Source organism: Hippocampus bargibanti, linkage group LG19, assembly GCF_051943395.1.
Source record: "Hippocampus bargibanti isolate YZ-2025 linkage group LG19, ASM5194339v1, whole genome shotgun sequence".
Classification (NCBI taxonomy): domain Eukaryota; kingdom Metazoa; phylum Chordata; class Actinopteri; order Syngnathiformes; family Syngnathidae; genus Hippocampus; species Hippocampus bargibanti.
In genome coordinates, this window is record NC_142752.1 from 13,241,480 (window position 1) to 13,262,605 (window position 21,126).

Below are 21,126 nucleotides of genomic sequence, written 5' to 3' on the forward strand. Positions count from 1 at the left end.
AAAAACGTTTTATAGCATCTAAAATACCCAAAACACGCAGGCTGATATTTTTAGTCAAATGCAAAACACCAATAAAAATGACTTAAAGTGTCCAAAATCTGCAAAAAATTGAGCTGCGAATTGGGCATTTTCAGAAAGTCTCACCCCCAGTTCGTGATGTCACGCCAAGACGTCTTGCATTGCTCGAGACTCAAAACAATGGCTTCAGATTCGGAGAATATGCTTTTTTGTTACGCATCCAGTTATGAATATGATTGAAATAGTTCTGAAGAGGAAAGTATAAATGTTTGCAATCAATTAAAGAAAGTCTTCCGGGTCATTTTGAGGGATCAAGACTGATGTGTAGCGTCACAGAAAATGCAGAAGATGGCACCAGAGCTCCGTTGGAAATTGGTTGATTTTTCACCTTGGAATTTTTGTCAGCGAATATCTAATAGTTGTCTCGGTGTAACATACAACGATTCACCTTTGCGTTATTTATGTGTTTTCCTACTAATTTCACCATTACACGGATCAACAAGTTTTCAGACAAAACAAAGTACCGCAAAATGCATTGAGGTGATGCAAGGTATGTCCTTTCTCGCTCAGGGGCGTTCCTTCTGTGACATGACGTGAGGACTCGTCACCAACTCAAAGACAAGACTTCCGGAATATTCAGAGCAAGTCTTAAAACGTAAAATATAGCTATATGCGGTGGAATCTTTGTAAAATACACTCAGTAGAAGACATTTGAAGCGATTTTACAAATTATGGACACAACTTGTCCGGAGATGTCGGTTTGCCTTTAAGGCAAACGAAGAAAAAATAAATGAATTTGGCGAGAGACTCACTTTTATCTCGGAATTCTAACTTTAATCGTCTTTAATTTCTTTTTCTGTTATCAAAACTGGTAAAAGGTTAACATTGTTTTGTTTTGTACTTGTAATTCAGGAGGGTTACTCAGGTTTCTCCAGCTGCCAAGGGTGTCAAAGTTGTGAATGCAGGCCAGCTTCTCTTCGTCCCACCTGCCACTCTCTCACTCACAGCTGTTTGTGCCGCCCGGGTGCCGGAGGTCGTTACTGTGAGAGGTGCCTCCCAGGCTTTTGGGACTATAGTGTGTCTGGCTGCAAAAGTAAGTTGTCAAAAGATGACGGAGCATGCAAGTGTTCTCAATTTCTCTTGTGAAAACGGTCTTGTAACATCTGCAGCCAGTCCATCATATGTACGAAATGTTTCCTGCTCTAAATAATCTCAACTCCCCAGTACATGCAGAAATGTTTTTCCACCATTTTAGCATTACAGTGATACCTCGGCCCATAATTCGTTCCAAAGAGCACCAAAACCATCTCTTTGCTCCTGTCACTTGCGAGTTAACAGCGAGGGGGGGTGGGGTAGGGGGTGGGGGGGGGGTGCCGTTCTCCACCTGCTGTCAATTTTCTAATCACGGACACGGGGCATTTATATGGTTCGCGATCACCTCGCCAATGCCGGATGATTGACTCAACTCGCCACCGTACCTGGACTCTTCCTTCGATATGCGCGTGTATCCGGTCCGAGGTATTTTCCCTGCGTCCCGTAAATTCATGTCATCTTCCGGGTTTGTGTAATTTTGCACCCTCGTGTGCCATTTGCTTTTTGCCGTAGTAAGCGGGTCGGATCACCCCCTGCCTTCTTACTCGCTGTGTTTTCTTTTATTTTGTGACGTACGTACTACCCTGCTTGGGTAGTACGTGTCTGCTTTGGGATCCCAAACATTCCACTATGTTCCGACGATTCAGCTGCCGTCACTCTCGCTCGGAACGTGACAGCTACGGATGACTCGGCTACAGGATGTTCTTTTCTCTTAAAATATCTATCCAATGACACTTGCTCTCACTCCCACAGTCACATCACTAGATTTCACAGCCTCCTTATTCTTTAATATCGTACTGATCGTAGATTTTGCCATGCTGTATTCCCTAGCCAGATCAGACACTCGCACACCTCCTTCATATTTTGCGATTATTTCTTTCTTAAATGCAATAGTTGTACGCAGTACTTTTCTTTTGTCACTGTAGGGGACGAGGGGCTAAAACTCTTCGTACACCTATATTAAACGCTAGAGCAAAACGCAGCACGTCCGCAAGCGACAACAGTTGGTCACGGAGAGAGCGATACACCCGTACGCCGCTCAGGACCCCACCCTCGCGTACACACTCACGCGTCGTATTGCCGCTCAAACACCGATTGGTGTTCGAACGGCGAAGCAAGAATATCTCGAATATTTAGTTCGAACTCCGATGTGTTCGAACTGTGAGGCGTTCGAGAACCGAGGTACCACTGTATATGTATTTATAGTCAATTTGCTGTAGTGTTACACAGCACTGAACATACTTATTTTCTGTTATGTTTCTTCAATTCTGAGCTCTTGAATTTTTCTACGTGCCAAAAAATGCACACAGTATTGGAAACATACAGTAATCATATACAGTGATGCCTCGATTTACGAACCCCTTGGCTTACGAACATTTCGGTTGACGAACGTTAAATTTATGAAAGTTTTACCTTGGCATACAAACTTTTTTTGTACACGGAGCTGCCTCAAGGAGTGATGTGTTGTTAACGATCGAGCTGGTTCTTCTAATGACAAAATGGCAGCCGACTGTTTTTGTCCTCTATTCCCCGCCCCCAGTCTTTACTTAAAGGCATGTGATTGGTCAAGAACGCAGCAGTGAGGGGGTGGTTTAAACATTAAAGAGACAGGCAGACGACAGTGAGGGAGTTTCAACTTTGATAGTTCAAAGTCAGAGTGTAGACTGCAAGGTTAAAATATCCCATCAATCAGGCTCCACAAACAACCCGCAAAAGCCATCTGTACACTTGATGCAAAAAGCTATCAACCCAGCTAAAAAGAACACAATTGATGAGGAACTCCATACAATTATCACTGAGAAAGCACCTACAAGGGATCATTCCTTAAGATGGGGAAAGCAGACGTTCCTCATCAAGTGTTTAATGCTGATGAAACTGGCCACTCCATTCCATCAAGCCATCAATGACCATCACAAAGATTTACCTTTGTGAAACGACTTTATTATATTGTACAGTTTATTTCTTTAATTATAATACCATAGCACATTTATTATACATAAAATAAGGTATATTGTGTGGTTTTAAGGTTTAGAAAATTAGAAAGTAGAAAATTATGTTTTATGGGGACCTGGGAACGGATTATTCTCATTTTAATGGTTTCTTATGGGAAATTATTTTTTGGGGTACACACTTTTCGCCTTACACACTCTGTCTGGGAACCAATTACGTTTGTAAGCCAAGGTATCACTGTACCTCTCAGCCAGCCAGAAGCAAATTTAAGAGATCCGTCGCGCCCCTGCTCCAATTGCCAAGAGCTCTCGGAAATTCCCTGTCTTTGAGCCAAAAGCTATAAAGCTGTGCAGTATAATATGGAATGCGTGTTTATGTTGTTCTACAGAGTGTGACTGTGAGAGCGGTCATTGCGATATGCAAACAGGAGAGTGCCTACCAGAGCCTGCAACGGTTAACCTATGCAATATCAGTAAGATGAATGAATTCCAGTAGCAAATCAACAACACCATAACCGGTTTTGATCCTGATCAAGCACTTGTCAATTCTTTGCAGGTTGTGATGAATGTATTTGGCATGTTATCAGAGACCTGCGACTGTCCAACAAAACACTGGACGATTTGAGGGTTGGAGTGTTGAACATTTCGACTGGGGCTGCTGTTAATGACAGAGTCAAATACTATAACTACACGGCTCAACACCTACAGGTACATAAAGATATATATATATATATATATATATATATATATATATATATATATATATATAGATATATATATATATATATATATAGAGAGATAGAGAGAGAGAGAGAGAGAGAGAGAGAGAGAGAGAGAGAGAGAGAGAGAGAGAGAGAGAGATATATATATATATATATATATAGAGATATATATAGATATATATATATATATATATATATATATATATATATATATATATATATATATATATAATTGTGAATGATTTTTAACTGTATTTATTTGTGTGTTTCAGAATCAGTTTCATGCTTGGAGAAATAAACTGTCTGAAATAAAAACAGAGAACAGGGGAGTGGAAGACTCCACACAAGATATTGTATCATACTTAAAAAAACTCGGTGAATCGGTCAGTGAAGTTTTACTTCAATATAATCAGAAATGACTGTGTGTGTGTGTGTGTGTGTGTGTGTGTGTGTGTGTGTGTGTGTGTGTGTGTGTGTGTGTGTGTGTGTGTGTGTGTGTGTGTGTGTGTGTGTGTGTGTGTGTGTGTGTGCATGTGTGTGTGTGCGTGCATGCGTGAGTGTGCGTGTGTGTGTGTGTGTGTGTGTGTGTGTGTGTGTGTGTGTGTGTGTGTGTGCGTGCGTGCGTGTGTGTGTGTGTGTGTGTGTGTGTGTGTGTGTGTGTGTGTGTGTGTGCGTGTGTGTGCGTGTGTGTGTGTGTGTATGGGTGTTATATATATGCTTCAGTATCAATGATCCTCGAGAAGCTTGGTTATAAGAGTAACCATGGGAGCAATGAAAATGACATTTGGAGGCGAAGATCAAGGCGGCTCGGAAGGATGTGAGTCAATTGATGGAGGGCCAGAAAGGTGTGATGAAAAGGCCAATACCGAAGAGCGTCATCTAGATGACCATACCTTAAGCACTCGAAGCAGTCAAGCTTAGGCTTCAAGCCTTGTCCAGTCGCTGAAAGAGGTACATGAAAGAGAATTAAGACAGACGGATGAACAAGCTATTCGCAATACAACCTGCATAAGTGTACGCTCAGTGGCAGGGTTCTAACAGCAGAGAAGACCTTCCAAAGCTGGACAATGAAAGATAAGTCATTGTGCAGCAGTACACAATGGCTGGATGATGTATCAGGAAGTCCAAACTAGAACGAAATGATGCAAAAAGATGTTCGTATAGCGAATTACCCCAACATCTCCCCGCTGTCGAACATATCTAACATCGGTGGAGGAGAAGAAGAAAGAAGAAAGAAAAAAAGACAAAAAATCACAAAATAAAACAATCACAATGGAAACAAACTCAAATCAAGTCATGTCATTCGCTACAACAGTCAAATCTTCATGGCATCCTGGACGGTGATCACCAGGACGACGACGGGGAACGAAATTGTTTGTAGCATTTGTCGCAAGCAGGCCCCAGGGTATGATACGGATGAGCTGGTGACTGGGAAAAGGGTGTGATCTGTCGACGCGGCTCCAGTGACGTGCATCGGGAATCTTCTTGACGAACGATGTCCTCGCGAATCCAGATGAAGCTTGTGGCTGCTAAGATGGCTAGCAGCTCCGCAACCGGTCCATCCCACGTTGGTGTGGCCCATGGTCATTCTCTTCAGACCGCAGCTCCGTCATGTGTAGAACAGAAGAAGATTGTGGCAGGTCACATGTCGACAGGATGGTTTCATTCTACACATCACACTTTCTTGGCGTTTCTTTCCTAAGTCTGTCTCATTGTTTAGGCTCTGCAATGCATTCTCTCACGGAAATGGCAGTAAATCATTGTTAGATGTTAGTTGTTTAGTACATGTTAGTGGTTAGTGAGTCTGCATTTCTGGAGGACACAACTTTCTTGGGGAATGACATTGCAGCCAACATCACTCATTACCAAAAGTGAAAATTTTGGGAATGGGGATCTGAGCTATTGTCACTCCCCCCAGTTGAGACACGAAAACTCTCAATTTGCCAACTAGGAACGTGTTTACGTGGAAAACACGATCCATCTTTGACATTGCACAGATTATCAATTTGTATAAAACCATTTGTCAATCATTGTTCCAAAATTTTGGAGGCCAAATTTTGGCATGTCTCTCAACACCTGCATGGGAACCAATTCATATGGCGTGTACCATGAAAATTTTGTACGTTGAGCACAGCTTCTCCTGCTGTTACTCCTCTGCTGGCACCCAAGCAAATCATATTTGCAAATTTTGTGCGGGGTAGACATTTGCATGTCGCCACATCGTTTGGGTGGAGGACAGCCTTCTACAATTCTTTAGCACGAGTTGACATGGTCAGCAAATATCATGGCAATCTGCGCAAATGGTCATCATACTCGCCTTTTGTCATTCAGTCGGAGGCCACCAGTTGGATTGGATTGGATTGGATATGCCTTTATTAGTCTCACAGTGGAGAAATTTACATTGCATTACATACATTATTTACATTGACAGTCAGTTTCGCTTCTGCATAGGACATGCATCCGCGCAAACCAGTTTCATCTCCGCTCACCCTGGCATGGTATCCCCAGGAGTTCTTCCCTTCTGAAGAATCACCTTCTCCCAATTCTGAAAGAAGCTGGTTAGCGGGGAAACCCTATACAATATAATATCTGATTCCGCCTGAATCCCCAACTGACACCGGTGGCCACTTAACTCATCTGCCAATTTCACTCTTACCAACCTGAACAGCGTGAAATTCCCCCAATGTGCACTGCAGTCAATTACGTCAATGTGCACTGCATTCAATTCATAATAATAATAATTCGTAATCAAATCAATCGCAACAGGGTACCCCGCCATTTTAGTCGTAACTATAAACTACTTTTGAAATTACAAATGTCATCACTGTACGCAAAGGCAGCCAGAAGATATTTTAGCATTTGCGGCTGTCTTAATAAACGTTGGATTTCCGCCATCGCATCTCCAACGTTGATTATTTTTCGTTCGATCAAGCCTAATTGTCACAATTCGTCGTTGGTTGGATGGTTGGATGAGAAATATTTTAACAGCATTCTGAATGTATAGCATGAAAAAAATGTGTCTGAAAATTTCAGCGGAAAAAATCTGTGCAAATTAAAAATTGTCGTGCATTTGAATAAATGGCAAAAACTACTTTTGGAAACCTAGACTATTATCAAAAGGGGCTTTGTCATCGATCCCAAATCATCAGCTGGGTGTGCCAAACTCGAGATGTGCAGGTGCATTACACCAGCCGTTGCGGGTTCTCGTGTCGGATCTCCTATGACAATTGAAACAGGGATTAAATTTCTTTTCCAAAGACGTCAAGAATCAAAATGCAGTTTGGATGCTACAACTGTGATTCAGCAACGTCTGCGCCGAGAAAATCAAAGGATGGGTGGATGCAAATGGATTGTGCATCTCACAGTTCATCAATTCATCCTGCAAATTGAATAATTTCTCAAACACCATCCTAGCTCTGTTTGCGAATTGTTACGGTTCACATTATCTGCATAAAAAGCATAATGAAAAAAAATAGTCATCATATTTTGCAAATCAACCTTGTCCAATTTGTTATCATCAAATTCAATATGTATATCGTGTATGAATCAAATCATCTGTTCATTGACTTCAGGGGGAAGACAATTGTCAGGTCAAAACAAGTGCAATGATCATGTCATGATCATTATTTTAATAAATCTATAAACTTTTCTTTTATGAAAAGTTCCACGACATCTACTGGTGAAAAAAGTAGATAGTAGTAATTAATCACCAGCGAATGTAGTCACATTTACCTTGCCAATTTTCCCATTGTGGGACTACTAAAGGCTTTCTAATTCTGAATTGCCAATTCCATCCAATTCGAGATAAATGTTCCTGTCATTTAGCCTAATTTCCCTGACTATTTTATTTACTTTTTCCAATTGAACTGTCATTTACGAGAGTTCAACACAGTGGAATATGGTGGGGGCCCCAGAATTGCCTCCGGGTGTTAAACCCCTCTTTGAAGTTTTGTGCTGACAAAAACCTTGATAAGAGGCATCATAAGAGCCATATACAAAACAAAGTTTAGCTGAATCTAGACGTCAATAATTCTGTCATTTTATACAATTAAAAACATCCCTATCTAATGATTCAGCAATCATCATCGCTTATAATTCCATTGTAACCTTGCGGGCAACCATTTTATATATTCTTATTCCCTAAGCTGGCCAGCAAAATCAACTTATAACATTTTATTTTATATATATATATATATATATATATATATATATATATATATATATATGATATATATATATATATATATGATGATATATATGATATATCATGCTATGCATGATATATATATATATCATGCATAGCAGACTGATTGGACATCCCAAATTGTCTCTCGGTGTGAGTGTGAGTTTTGTTGGGGGTTTTATTTTGAAGGATTACGTGGACTGTTCCATTACCAACACGGAATTGATTGTATGTTCAACATTGTGTTTCAATTGATAGGAAAAGACGGCAAAGAGTCTGGGGAACCAACTTGATGAAAATACAGTACAAAACTTAATGCATGCGGAATATTTCATCAAAAACCTCACCGATCTCAACATTCGCATTGAAGGTACTTGATTGAAATACCACAAATACATCTGGAGTTGTTGCACCACACATTGATCCACATAATATGAACCTCAATTTAAGACTGAAGTTTGGCATTGTAGTAGATAAGACTAGACAAGACAAGTTAAGATAAGATAATGTGTGTGTGTGTGTGTGTGTGTGTGTGTGTGTGTGTGTGTGTGTGTGTGTGTGTGTGTGTGTGTGTGTGTGTGTGTGTGTGTGTGCGTGCGCGTGTGTGTGTGTGTGCGTGAGTGTGCGTGGGTGTGTGTGCGTGTGTATGCGTGTGTGTGTGTTTGTGCGTGTGTGTGTGTGTGCGTGTGTGTTTATGTGTGTGTGTGTGTGTGTGTGTATGTGTGTGTGTGTGTGTGTGTGTGTGTGTGTGTGTGTGTGTGTGTGTGTGTGTGTGTGTGTGTGTGTGTGTGTGTGTGTGTTACTTCCGGGTTGAGTGAACGCTGGCACGTCTGGCTGTCGCTGCTCACCCACAGAAAAACTTGAAAATGATACTGTACAGAGACCCAAACAAAACACGTCATCATCATCATTATACATTTCATTTATAAGCGCCTTTCAAAACTCGTAAGGTCACTTTACAGTCACAGGGTAAGTTTTTCTGTGGGTGAGCAGCGGCAGCCACACGCGCCAGCGTTTACTCAACCCGGAAGTAACTCAAATAGACAGAAAGCTAGCTAGTTAGCAGATAGGTAGCCATCCAGCCATAGAGCTAGACAGCTAATAGATAGCGAGCCAGCTAGCAAGATAGCTAATAGATAGCTAATATATAGCTAGCCAGCTAATACATAACTAGCCAGCTAATAGATAGCAAATAGATAGCTAATATATAGCTAGCCAGCTAATACATAACTAGCCAGCTAATAGATAGCAAATAGATAGCAAATAGATATCAAAGGGATTTGCTTCTGGACTTTTCTGGAAGTCTCCAACCACTAGAATGAGCCTTCTTTTAAGATGGTGGCGTGTTGACATGATAAGTCACTGTGATTTATCATGAGAAGACACTGACAAAACATTTTGATATAAAAGGAAGTCTGTTTTTTCTTATATTTGATATATGTTTATGAGTGTACAACCTGCCTGCCTCAGGAGGTTCCGAAAGATTTGTCACTTACGACATTTTTATCAACTGAAAAACAAGACCCCTTGAATATTCAGCGCAAATTTCAAAAAATAAAATACAGTAAAGTCTCGTTATATCGATATCGGATATATCGATAGTCCCGGTTATATCGATACTATTTCTATGCACGCACGGAGAAAATTACATGCAAACAGGGTCGGATATATCGATAGTCCCGGTTATATCGATATTTTTTCGGACTCCCTTGAATATCGATATAACGAGACTTTACTGTAGCTATATGCGGTGGAATCTTTTTTAAATGCGTCATTAGAAGTCATTTGAAGAGATTTTACAAGTTATGGACGCAACTATGTCGGGAGTTGTCTGTTGTCCTTTAACTATTTGGTCATCCATATTATTTATTTATTTAGTTAGTTATTTAGTTATTTTACCATGGTTTACGCTTCCCCTCTCGAATCTGCGCATGTAATTGATACTTTTGTTAATGTCGGCAGAAATGATCCATGAATGGGCGCTGTATAGTGTTTACCAGGAAGCGGACCCTGAGGTCATCAAGAGAAACACAGACGAAGCAATAAGTACTCTAAGCAACATGAGGAATCTTGATTTGTCCACACAAGGCCCTATAACCATTGAGGAGTCAACAGAAGCTCACGACTGTAAGTATAGTTGGGAACAACGTGCTCCGAATCATGATATATGTGCTCCTAATCATTACATATGTGCATGTGTGGGTTTTCTCCGGTTGGCCTGGTTTCTTCCCACATTCCAAAAACATGCATAGCGAATTAATGGAACTCTCTAAATCACAGGTGTCAAAGTCAAGGCCCGCGGGCGAAATCCGGCCCGCCACATCATTTTTTTCAGCCCGCGAAAGCAAATCAAACTTGTTAAATTCCATGATGATTGCTAAAATCTGAGCCAAAATTTCATATTTTTGGATGTCGACCACAATAAAAGTCATTATTCTTGACTTATTCATTAATTTGCTGTGTGCTCTATATGTAATATTTGAAAGGATTTAAACATTCTAATGGGTTCCCCAAATTCATAATGGCCCTCGAGAGGAAACCATAACTACAATGTGGCCCGCGGCAAAAAAATGACTTTGACACCCCTGCTCTAAATTGTCCCTTGGTGAAGCTCTTGATTTACTAGTCGAGACATTTCTACACTCACCTTAGGTCATGAGCTATGGGTCATGACTGTAAGACCGAGATCCCAGGTTTAAGCGACTAAACTGATTTTGAAAAAAGAAAACAAAAAACTGAAACATTCGCCAAAAATTTGTTCGACATGGACCCATTAATACACAGTTTCCAGACTCCCATCGTGTTCTTGTGGACTTCTAGCCAGCAAATTTGTAGTTGTAAGTGATTTATTTGTCCTTGTCTATTGTTTTTCAATTGCGTAATGCAACTGTTTGTCTTGTCTATTGTATGACGTGTTTCATATTTGGGGAGGACAAAGCAGGGCTCAGAAGGCCCCTCAGGACGACAAATATAAATGGAACCGTGTTTCAATTGCCCGGACGCAAGTCACTGAGGTCTCTCTCTGTCGGAGTTGTGGCCGTAAGGTGGTTAGTGACTGTCGTGGCGTCAACCCCCGTACTCGCTGATGGACACCAGCAGTAAGAGATGCCGTCAGGCTGAAGGAGTCCAATTGGGTCTTTATGGCCTGTGGGACCCCGTAGACAGTTGACAGGTATTGATTAGCCAAACGGAATGTGGCTTAGGTGGCCGCCGAGGTAAAAACTCGGGCATGGGAAGAGTTCGGTGAGGCCATGGAAGATGACTTCCGGACGGCTTCGAGGAAATTCTGGTCCACCATCTTGCATCTCGGAAGGGGAAAGCAGTGCTCCACTAACACTATCTACAGTGAGGATGGGGTGCTACTACTGACTCCGACTCGGGACGTTGTGAGCCGGTGGTCAGAGTACTTCGAAGAAATCCTCAACTTTACCAACCCAGATTCCTCGGAGGAAGAGTCACCAATGTGGATAAAAAGCTCCTCGATGGCTCCTCGATGAGACCACCCGGAGTCCCTCGAGGCTCTGGATGTTGCGGGGCTGTCTTGGTTGACACGCCTCTGCGACATCACGTGGGCATCGGGGAGCATGCTCTGAATTAGGAGTCTGGGGTGGTGTTTCGTCTTTTAAAAAAGGGGGACCAGAGGGTGTATTTCAACTCCTCAGCCACCCTGGTAAGGTCTATTCAGGGGTTCTAGAAGAGAGGGACCATCAGGAAGTCAAGCCTCAGATTGAAAAGGAGCAGTGTGGTTTTTGTCCCGGCCATGGAACAGTGGACCAGCTCTCCACCCTTAGCAGGGTATTTGAGAGTTCATGGGAATTCGCCCAACCAGTGGACATGTGCTTTTTGGACTTGGGGAAGGCATTTGACCATGTCCCTCAGGGAGTTCTGTGGAGGGTGCTTCAGGATTATGGGGCACAGGAAGCATTGATACGGCATGTTTGGTCCCTATACGACCGAAGTCAGAGTTTGGTTCGCATTGCTGGCAGTAAATCTGAATTGAGAGTTTATAATGATTAAAGTACAACATATACATCTATGGATTTATTATAAATACTATACAATCTACACACAACCACGAAGTACCAAACAACAAGAAATACAGTATGTTAACTTTTGAAATCAATGTTTCTAAAATCTGCCACTTGAATGTGCCCAATATTATTTTTCTTGATCTGAGTGAGGGTTAGTCACCGCCAAGGCTGCCCTTTGTCACCGATTATGTTCATAACCTATCTGGACAGAATTTCTAGGCGCAGCCAGAGCATGGAAGGGTTTCATTTTGGTGGCCTCTGTATAGCATCTCTGCTTTTCGTAGATGATATGGTCCTGTTGGGGTCTTTAAGTGGGGCTTTCCAACTCTCACTGGAGCATTTGGCAGTCGAATGTTGGGATGAGAATCAGCACCTTCAAATCTGAGAAAATGGTTCTCAGTCAGAAAAGGGAGTAGTGCCCTCTCCGGTTCGGGAGGAAATGTTGCCCCAAATGGAGGAGGTTAAAGGACAACCGACGTCACAAGTTGTGTCCATAATTTGTAAAATGGCTTCAAATGATTTTTACTGAGCGCATTTTAATAAGATTCCACCGCATATAGCTATATTTTACGTTTAAAGACTCGCGGTGAATATTCAGGAAGTCTTGTTTTTGAGTTGGTGACGAGTCCGTACGTGACGTCACTAAAGTAACTCCCCTGACCGAAAAAAAGACACATTGTAGCAGTCCTTCCATCATGTCAATGTATTTTGCTGTACTTGTTTGGTCTGAAAACCTCATATGCGCCAAAAATCCTCCAGAAGAGGGCGTGCAAGCTCAATGGAAGGAATTTATCAGCCTGTGGAAACTGATTCATTCCTCACAGAAGCTGGTCGCCATTTTTCTGCCTCTTTTCTGGGACGCTACATTTCAGTCCAGATGCCTCAAAATGACACGGAATAAATTCTTTAATCGATTGCAAACATGTATGCTTTCCTCTTCAGAACTATTTGAGTCATATTCATAACTCTATGTGTAACAAGAAAGCACATTCTCCGAATCTGAAGCTTTTTTTTTTTTCATTTTCCAGTAATGCAAGACGCCTTGGTGTGACGTCACGAACTGGGGGCGGGACTTTCTGAAAATGCCCAATTCGCAGCTCATTTTTTTGCAGATTTTGGACACTTTAAGTCATTTTTATTGGTGTTTTGCATTTGAATAAAAATATCATACTGCGTGTTTTGGGTATTTTAGATGCTGTAAAACGTTTTTCTGATGTCAGTTAAGAAACAAAAAAGTGACGTCGGTTGTACCTTAAGTATCTGGGAGTCTTGTTCACGAATGTGGGTAGGAGGGGGCGATAGATCGACAGGCTGATCGGTGCAACGTCTGCTGTGATACGGAGTTTGTACCGATCTGTTGTGGTGAATAAGCAACTGAGCCAAAAGGCAAAGCTCTCAATTTACCGGTCAATCTACGTCCCAACCCTCATCTATAGTCACGAGCTATGGGTCGTGACCAAAAGGACGAGATCCTGGATACAAGCGGCCGAAGTGAGCTTTCTTTGGAGGGTGTGTGGGTTCTCCCTTAGAGATAAGGTGAGAAGCTCTCATATCGGCTCTCATAAAAATCAGGAATGATCTTTTTATGGCAGCCGATGCCGGTTCACTCTCCATCCTCATCCTTCTCAACCTGACCTCAGCCTTTGACACCATTTCCCACCCTATCCTGCTCGACAGACTTTACACCCTAGGCATCACACATACCCCACTCCGCTGGTTTCATTCCTATCTCTCTGATCGCTCACAATTCATCCAAATCAACTCGTTCACCTCACGGTCCTCTCCTGTGTCCTCTGGTGTGCATCAAGGGTCTGTCCTGGGGCCACTTCTCTTTATTATCTACCTACTTCCTCTTGGCAATATTTTCCGTAAGTTTGGCATTCACTTTCACTGCTTCGCGGATGACACCCAACTCTACCTCTCCAGCAAACCCGACGCCTCGCTTCCACCTTCATCCCTCTCACATTGCCTCTCAGAAATTTAATCCTGGCTTTCCCATAACTTTCTCAAGCTTAACAGTGACAAAACCGAACTTCTCCTTGTCGGTACCAAATCCACCCTCCACAAAACTAACAGTTTCTCTCTCACCATTGACAGTTCAACCGTGTCCCCCTCCCCTCAGGTCAAGAGCTTGGGTGTCATCCTCGATAGCTCACTATCTTTTCACTCCCATATAAATAACATAACTCGTCTCCGTCCCTCGCTCACCCCTCACACCACTGCTATCCTTATCCACAGTCTCGTCACCTCCCGCATCGATTATTGCAACGCACTTCTCTTCGGTATCAACCAGAAATTTCTCCATAAACTCCAACTCGTCCAATATTCTTCAGCCCGGATCATCACTAGAACCCCCTCCTTTCACCACATCACCCCTGTCCTCCAGCAACTCCACTGGCTACCTGTTAAACATCGTATCAAATTCAAAATACTTCTGTTTACATTCAAAGCCATCCATAACCTTGCCCCTCCCTATCTTTCTGACCTGCTTCAAATCTCTGTTCCCTCTCGGTCCCTCAGATCTTCATCCTCCCTTCACCTCTATGTGCCCTCTGCCCGTCTCACCACGATGGGTTGCAGAGCTTTCAGCCGCTCTGCTCCCAAACTCTGGAATTCTCTTCCACCCAACATCCGCAATATTGACTCCCTCCCTATTTTCAAGGCTCACCTCAAAACCCACTTGTTTAAAATTGCTTTCAATGTATAGTTCTATCTGCTATTTTATTATGTATCATTTTACTTATGGTTTTATTGTCATGTGCTTTGTTTTATTGTTTTTATTGTAAAGTGTCCTTGGGTGTTTTGAAAGGCGCTTGAAATAAAATGTATTATTATTATTATTATTATTATTATTATTATTATTATTATTATTATTATTATTATTATTATTATTAAGCTTGGTCATCCGGCAGGGGCTCAGACTCGAGCCGCTTCTCCTCCACATAAAGAGGAGCCAGATGAGGTTGCTCGGGCATCTGATTAGGATCCCCCGGACGCCTCCCTGGTGAGGTGTTCCAAGCATGCCCCACAGGTAGAAGAAACTATGTTACCCAGCTGGCCTCGGAACGCCTCGGTATCTGCCAGGAAGAGATGGAAGAAGTGGCTGGGGAGAGAGAAGTTTGGGCTTCCCTACTGCAGCTGCTGCCCCTGCAAGCCTACCCTGATAAGCGGCAGAAGATGGATACTTATTTGCGTCTTATTTCTGCCATGGTGGTTTTAAAGCTTGATGTGTTTTTTATTTTTTAATTTTTGATACCGATACCTGCCGTTGGACTACAAATTAGTACATTTGTTTTTGTTGATTAATGTGCACTGTCCCAATGAAACAAACTACCGGTAATAAATAAATAAAACACTGGAGAAATCATGTCTCCGGGTAGACCAGGGAATATTTCTTTAGTTCATTTCAATTTAATCAGATATCCGTCACAAAGTCACTGGAGGGTACGTCTAAATATTTTGAAAATCAACATTTCTTTTATTGAAAAGCGTTCGACTCATGTAAAATCAAATAAATGAAATGTAATTTGAAAATACGGATTAGGCACCAAGACAAATAATATTGGATTAGATTATATAGGATTGGATTCAAGTGGCAGATTTTAGAAACATTGATCAAAAGTCAGTTTTCTGTATTTCTTGTTCTGTGGTACTTCATGGTTGTGTCTACACATATATGTATATTCTTTATAATAAATCCATAGATGCATACATTGTACTTTAATCATTATAAAGCAATTACCGCAATGAATGTAATTTTAACCAGTCTATTTTGGAAAATACTGTGACATACCAAGGAAATGTGCAATGTGAAATGTTGAATGTAATACATTCTTCATCCCTGACAGTGTTGAGGCGTATTCGTCAGCTGGAAAAGAAGTCATTGATTACACATGGACATCTCAACCCACTCAAGTTAGCTCTGTCTCGCTTCACTGCCAGGCTGTCTGACGCTCAGTCCTTCCTCCAGAATTCAACCAGTACAATTGAGGAGATGCGAGATAGGAACAACGGCAATGTCCTCAAATTCCACAGCATTGAGGTAATTTCCCATAACCTTCAGGGTCAAGTGAATGTTTCTTTTCTTGTCTGTCTTCAAGCCTTTTCTGCTCACTATTTCATTTGTTTGCGAAGCATATGTAGACACTGACTACATCCTTTCTCGTTGTCACATACAGTGATACCTCGGTTTACGAACCCCTTGGCTTACGAACTTTTTGGTTTACGAACGTTACATTTATGACAATTTTACCTTGGCATGCGAACTTTACCTTGGCATACGAACATTTTTTCGTACACATAGCTGCCTCAATAAGTGATGTGTCCTTCGTGAACGAGCCCGTTCTTCTCACAACAAAATGGCAGCCGACTGTTTTTGTCCTCTATTCCCCATCCCCAGTCTTCAGTTAAAGCCATGTGATTGGTCAAGAACGCAGCAGTGAGGGGTGTGGTTTAAACATTAAAGAGACAGGCAGACGACAGTGAGTTTCAACTTTGATTGTTCAAAGGCAGAGTGTAGACTGCAAGGTTAAAATATTCCATTAATCAGGCTCCACAAACAGCCCACACAAGCCATCTGTACACTTGATGCAAAAAGCCATCAACCCAGCTAAACAGAACACAATTGATGAGGAACTAGATAATATTATCACTGAGAAAGCACCTACAAAGGATCATTCCTCAAGATGGTGAAAGAAGAAGGCTACGTTCCTCATCAAGTATTTAATGCTGATGAAACCGGCCACTCCATTCCATCAAGCCATCAACGACCATCACAAAGGTAAATAGAACGACTTTATTATATAGTACAGTTTATTTATTTAATTATAATACCATAGTACATTTATTATGCATACAATAAGGTATATTTTATGTAGTTTTAAGGCTTAGAAAATTAGAAAGTAGAAAATTATGTTTTATGAGGACCTGGACACGGATTATTCTCATTTTAATGGTTTCCTATGGGATACACACTTTTCGCCTGACACACTCTGTCTGGGAACCAATTAAGTTCGTAAGACAAGGTATCACTGTACTCCGCTTTACCAGCATAGCTCCTCAAGCTCACGGATATACTTACAACTTTGATATATTCCAGTGGTTATGATTATTGGTGGATTGGTTTTGTGTTCAATTTAAAAAAAAAACATTTATTTTATATGTTCTATTAGTGACCCTTCAAGGTTTGTCCACGGTTGGTTTCAATAAAGATGTAAAATGTTTGCCGAACTCATCTGAACTGAAACTCCCGCATTTTTTAACCTTATCTCACAACTTATTTCTACAGGACTCTTTTTTTGATTCAACTTTACTGTGAATTCTACGATTGTTACATTTGTGAACTGGAACATATAAGGTACACTGATACATCTGTGACGGGTGTCACAACAGTGACTGTCTTGAGCGCCACGTTGCTGCCGTCTTAATGCCAGATGCATGAATGTGTCTTCTTTTATTGCTGAAACACAGTATGGCAAAAGGGATCGGTGAAGTCGCATGGTTTTCGTCTTGTGAATAACTGTGCAAAAAGAAAAGCACAACTGCTTCAAAGTTTCAATTGACAAAACTTGAATTAAATAACGATACAAAAAGTAATCTGGGCTCAAAAGGAATCAGGGAACTAATACACTAGATACACTAGATCAGGGTTGCTCACACTTTTTCAGCATACGAGCTACTTATAAAGACTACCAAGTCAAAATGATCTACCCACGACAAAAATGCAAAACATAATGTTTTAGGGATTCTTTGTATGTACAATGTATGTTGATGTACCTTGCATAACTTCTTCTTCTTTTCCTTTCGGCTTTTCCCTTCAGGGGTCGCCACAGCGAATCAATGTCCTCCATCTATCCCGGTTTTGTGCATCCTCTTCTCTCACACCAGCTACCTTCATGTCCTCTTTGACCACATCTCCTCTTCGGTCTTCCTCTCAGTCTCCTGCCTGGCAGTTCAAGACTCAGCATCCTTCTCCCGATATAGTCACTCTCTCTCCTCTGGACATGTCCAAACCATCTCAGTCTGGCCTCTCTGACTTTCTCTCCAAAGCCTCTAATACGAGTTGTGCCTCTAATGTACTCATTCCTGATCCTATCCAACCTGGTCACTCCCAAAAAAAACCTCAACATCTTCAGCTCTGCTACCTCCAGCACTGCTTCCTGTCTTTTCTTCAGCGGCACTGTCTCCAGTCCAAACATCATGGCTGGCCTCACCACTGTTTTATACACTTTTCCTTTCATCCTAGCTGAAACCCTTCTATCACACATCACACCTGACATTTTTCTCCAGCCGCTCCAGCCTGCCTGGACACGCTTCTTCACCTCTTTTCCACACTCTCCATTGCTCTGGACAGTTGACCCCAAGTACTTAAAATCCTCCATCTTCTTTATCTCTTCCCCCTGTAGCATTACTCTTGCACTTGGATCTCTCTCATTCACACACATATTCCGTCTTGCTGCAACTGATCTTCATTCCTCTCCTTTCCAGGGCATGTCTCCACATCTCTAGTTTCTCCGCCACCTGTTCCCTGTTCTCGCTACAGATCACAATGTCATCTGCAAACATCATGGTACAAGGAGATTCTTGTCTAACATCGTCTGTCAGCCTGTCCATCACCATAGCAAACAAGAAGGGGCTCAGAGCTGACCCCTGGTGGAGTCCCACCTCCACCTTGAATTCCTCACTGTCTTACAGTCATGATACATGTCTTGTACCGCTCTGACATACTTTTCCGTCACTGCAGACTTCCTCATGCAATGCCACAGCTCTTCTCTGGGCACCCTGTCATTCGCTTTCTCCAGATCTACAAAGACACAATGCAATTCCTTCTGACCTTCTCTGTACTTCTCTATCAGCATTCTTAAAGCAAACACTGCATCTGTCGTACTCTTTTTTGGCATGAAGCCATACTGCTGCTCACAAATGTTCACTTCTGCTCTTAGTCTAGCTTCAACTACTCTTTCCCAGAGTTTCATTGTATGGCTCATCAACTTTATTCCTCTGTAATTAGTACAACTCTGCACATCTCCTTTGTTCTTAAAAATGGGCACGAGTACACTTCGTCTCCATTCTTCAGGCATCTGTTCACCATCTAAGATCTTGTTGAATAACCCAGTCAGGAACACCACCGCCACCTCTCCAAGACACTTCCATACCTCGATTGGTAAATCATCAGGCCTGAGTGCCTTGCCCCCCTTTATCCTCTTCAGCGCCCTCCTCACTTCATCCTTGCTCCACTGCATCCTTGGAACGGTATTTGGACTTAATGATCTTCATGTAGGAAAAGGCTGACCACATAAATAAGTGGAGCCGAATAATGCAGTCAAGGAGGTAGCATATTTCCTCATGTTGGGGTACTTTTCCTGTGTGAGTAAGTTACAGAACTGTCCATGAGCCCTGGACTTCAGCAGTGAGAACACTCACAATCTCCGATGTCTTTTCACATTTGCTGGGTTAAATCCTCAACCATGGCTTCATAGCGTCGTGTAACTATATGTCTTGACAGCGCAGAGCTTTGTTGGAAGATAATATCTCTGCCTTATTTTTAAAGTCTCTGAACAAGGAGACACCTGCGTCAACGAATGCTTCTTTTACCATCTCTCCGTCTTGGAAGGACTTGTTGTTTTTAACGATGGCGTCACTCACCCGGAACGATGCTTCGGTGGCGGCTTTCGCTTTTGAAGTATGTTGAGTGAAAAATAACTGCTGTCCGGACAACTGGGATTTTAGTTCGTTCACCGGTCTCTTTCTCAGCTGGCTTTTCAGCGGGAAGTCAATGTCGTATTTTCCATGAACAGTCCGAAAATGCCGCTCCACATTTTCCCATTCCGTATGAAAGTAATATGTTTTGCCCCCTTACTCGGTCCCGCTTTCTCACTCATTTTGATCACCATATGTTTTAGCAAGGGCTTAAAATCTGAGGTAATTCGCTGACTAGCTTTTAAATTTTGCTGCGTTTAGCGCCGTTGTTTTACGCATGCACGGCGACCTAAAGGTAAAAATTCAGTTCTGAATGGTTGCCCTGTATGTCAATCAAGTGACGGGACGTTTGATAGGCTGACAAATGTTTCAGAGCCGCTCGGCCATTGGTGATTACCGAGCAATGGAACTCCACTGGCAAGGAGGGATCTACATGTCTCTTTTTATAGATTATTAAACCCAGACGAGTGTTCACAAATCAAGCGATTGCTCACAGTGATGATATTTGTCTTAGACATTTTTGAATTACTGTTAAAAGCAAACACCCATAAAAAACGGCAGGCAAGGGCACAAAAATAAATGTATGTATGTATGTATGTATGTATGTATGTATGTATGTATGTATGTATGTATGTATGTATGTATCAGTGACGTGCAGTCAGTGGAGGCAGGTGAGGCAGTGCCTCACCTGTCATCATCATGGAAATATCAAATGAAAAAATAAATTAAACAGTTAGATGTATTTAGTGATTTGTACTTTAAAGTTCTTGTCCATTTAACTTCACCGTTTCAGGATTTTTTTCAAAATCGCTGAATTTTCACATTTACCGTTCAAATACTAAGTAGAGACTAGCGGTGGCGTCATTGATGATGTCAGTGCCTCACCAGCCATGAACCTCACCGCACGTCACTGGTATGTATGTATGTATGTATGTATGTATGTATGTATGTATGTATGTATGTATGTATGTATGTATGTATGTATGTATGTATGTATGTATGTCAAAGTCAGTCAAAGTCAGCTTTATTGTCAAATATGCTAATATGCATGACATACAGCACAGATGAAATTAATGCCCTCTTGGACCCAGCGTGCAAGATATGCAAGGCACTTATAACGTGGCTAAAAAGACATACAATTGACAACAGACAATACATGTAATTTCTGTATGTAAAGTGAGGTAGTGTCATCTGGAAAGTGGGGCAGTGACGTAGTATCTGTAAAGTCACTGACAGACAGTAAAGTGAGGTAGTGACATATGTAAAGTGAGGAAGTGACGTATATAAAGTGACGTAATGTAGTAATGCAAAAACAAACAACAAGAAAGGGTTGAAGTGAGGTCTTGCAGAAAAAATGAGAAAGAACAAAAAAATAGAGTTCAGGATGATCGTACAACATGTAGCGTGTACTCAGAGTTCGGTGAGTGTGGCAG

The 21,126-nt window shown here is 41.8% G+C and overlaps 1 protein-coding gene across 2 annotated transcripts in view; it reads left to right on the top strand.

Annotated features, from left to right (window-relative positions):
- The window catches only part of lama4 (laminin, alpha 4), a 110,902-nt gene that overhangs the window by 28,550 nt on the left and 61,226 nt on the right, over nt 1-21,126 (top strand). For both annotated transcript variants that reach the window (XM_089021787.1, XM_089021786.1), the window contains exons 7-13: nt 931-1,111; nt 3,449-3,532; nt 3,616-3,767; nt 4,054-4,164; nt 8,223-8,334; nt 9,927-10,091; nt 15,844-16,037. In XM_089021787.1, coding sequence (XP_088877913.1) covers nt 931-1,111; nt 3,449-3,532; nt 3,616-3,767; nt 4,054-4,164; nt 8,223-8,334; nt 9,927-10,091; nt 15,844-16,037 — 999 coding nt within the window. The remainder of the gene's footprint in view (nt 1-930; nt 1,112-3,448; nt 3,533-3,615; nt 3,768-4,053; nt 4,165-8,222; nt 8,335-9,926; nt 10,092-15,843; nt 16,038-21,126) is intronic.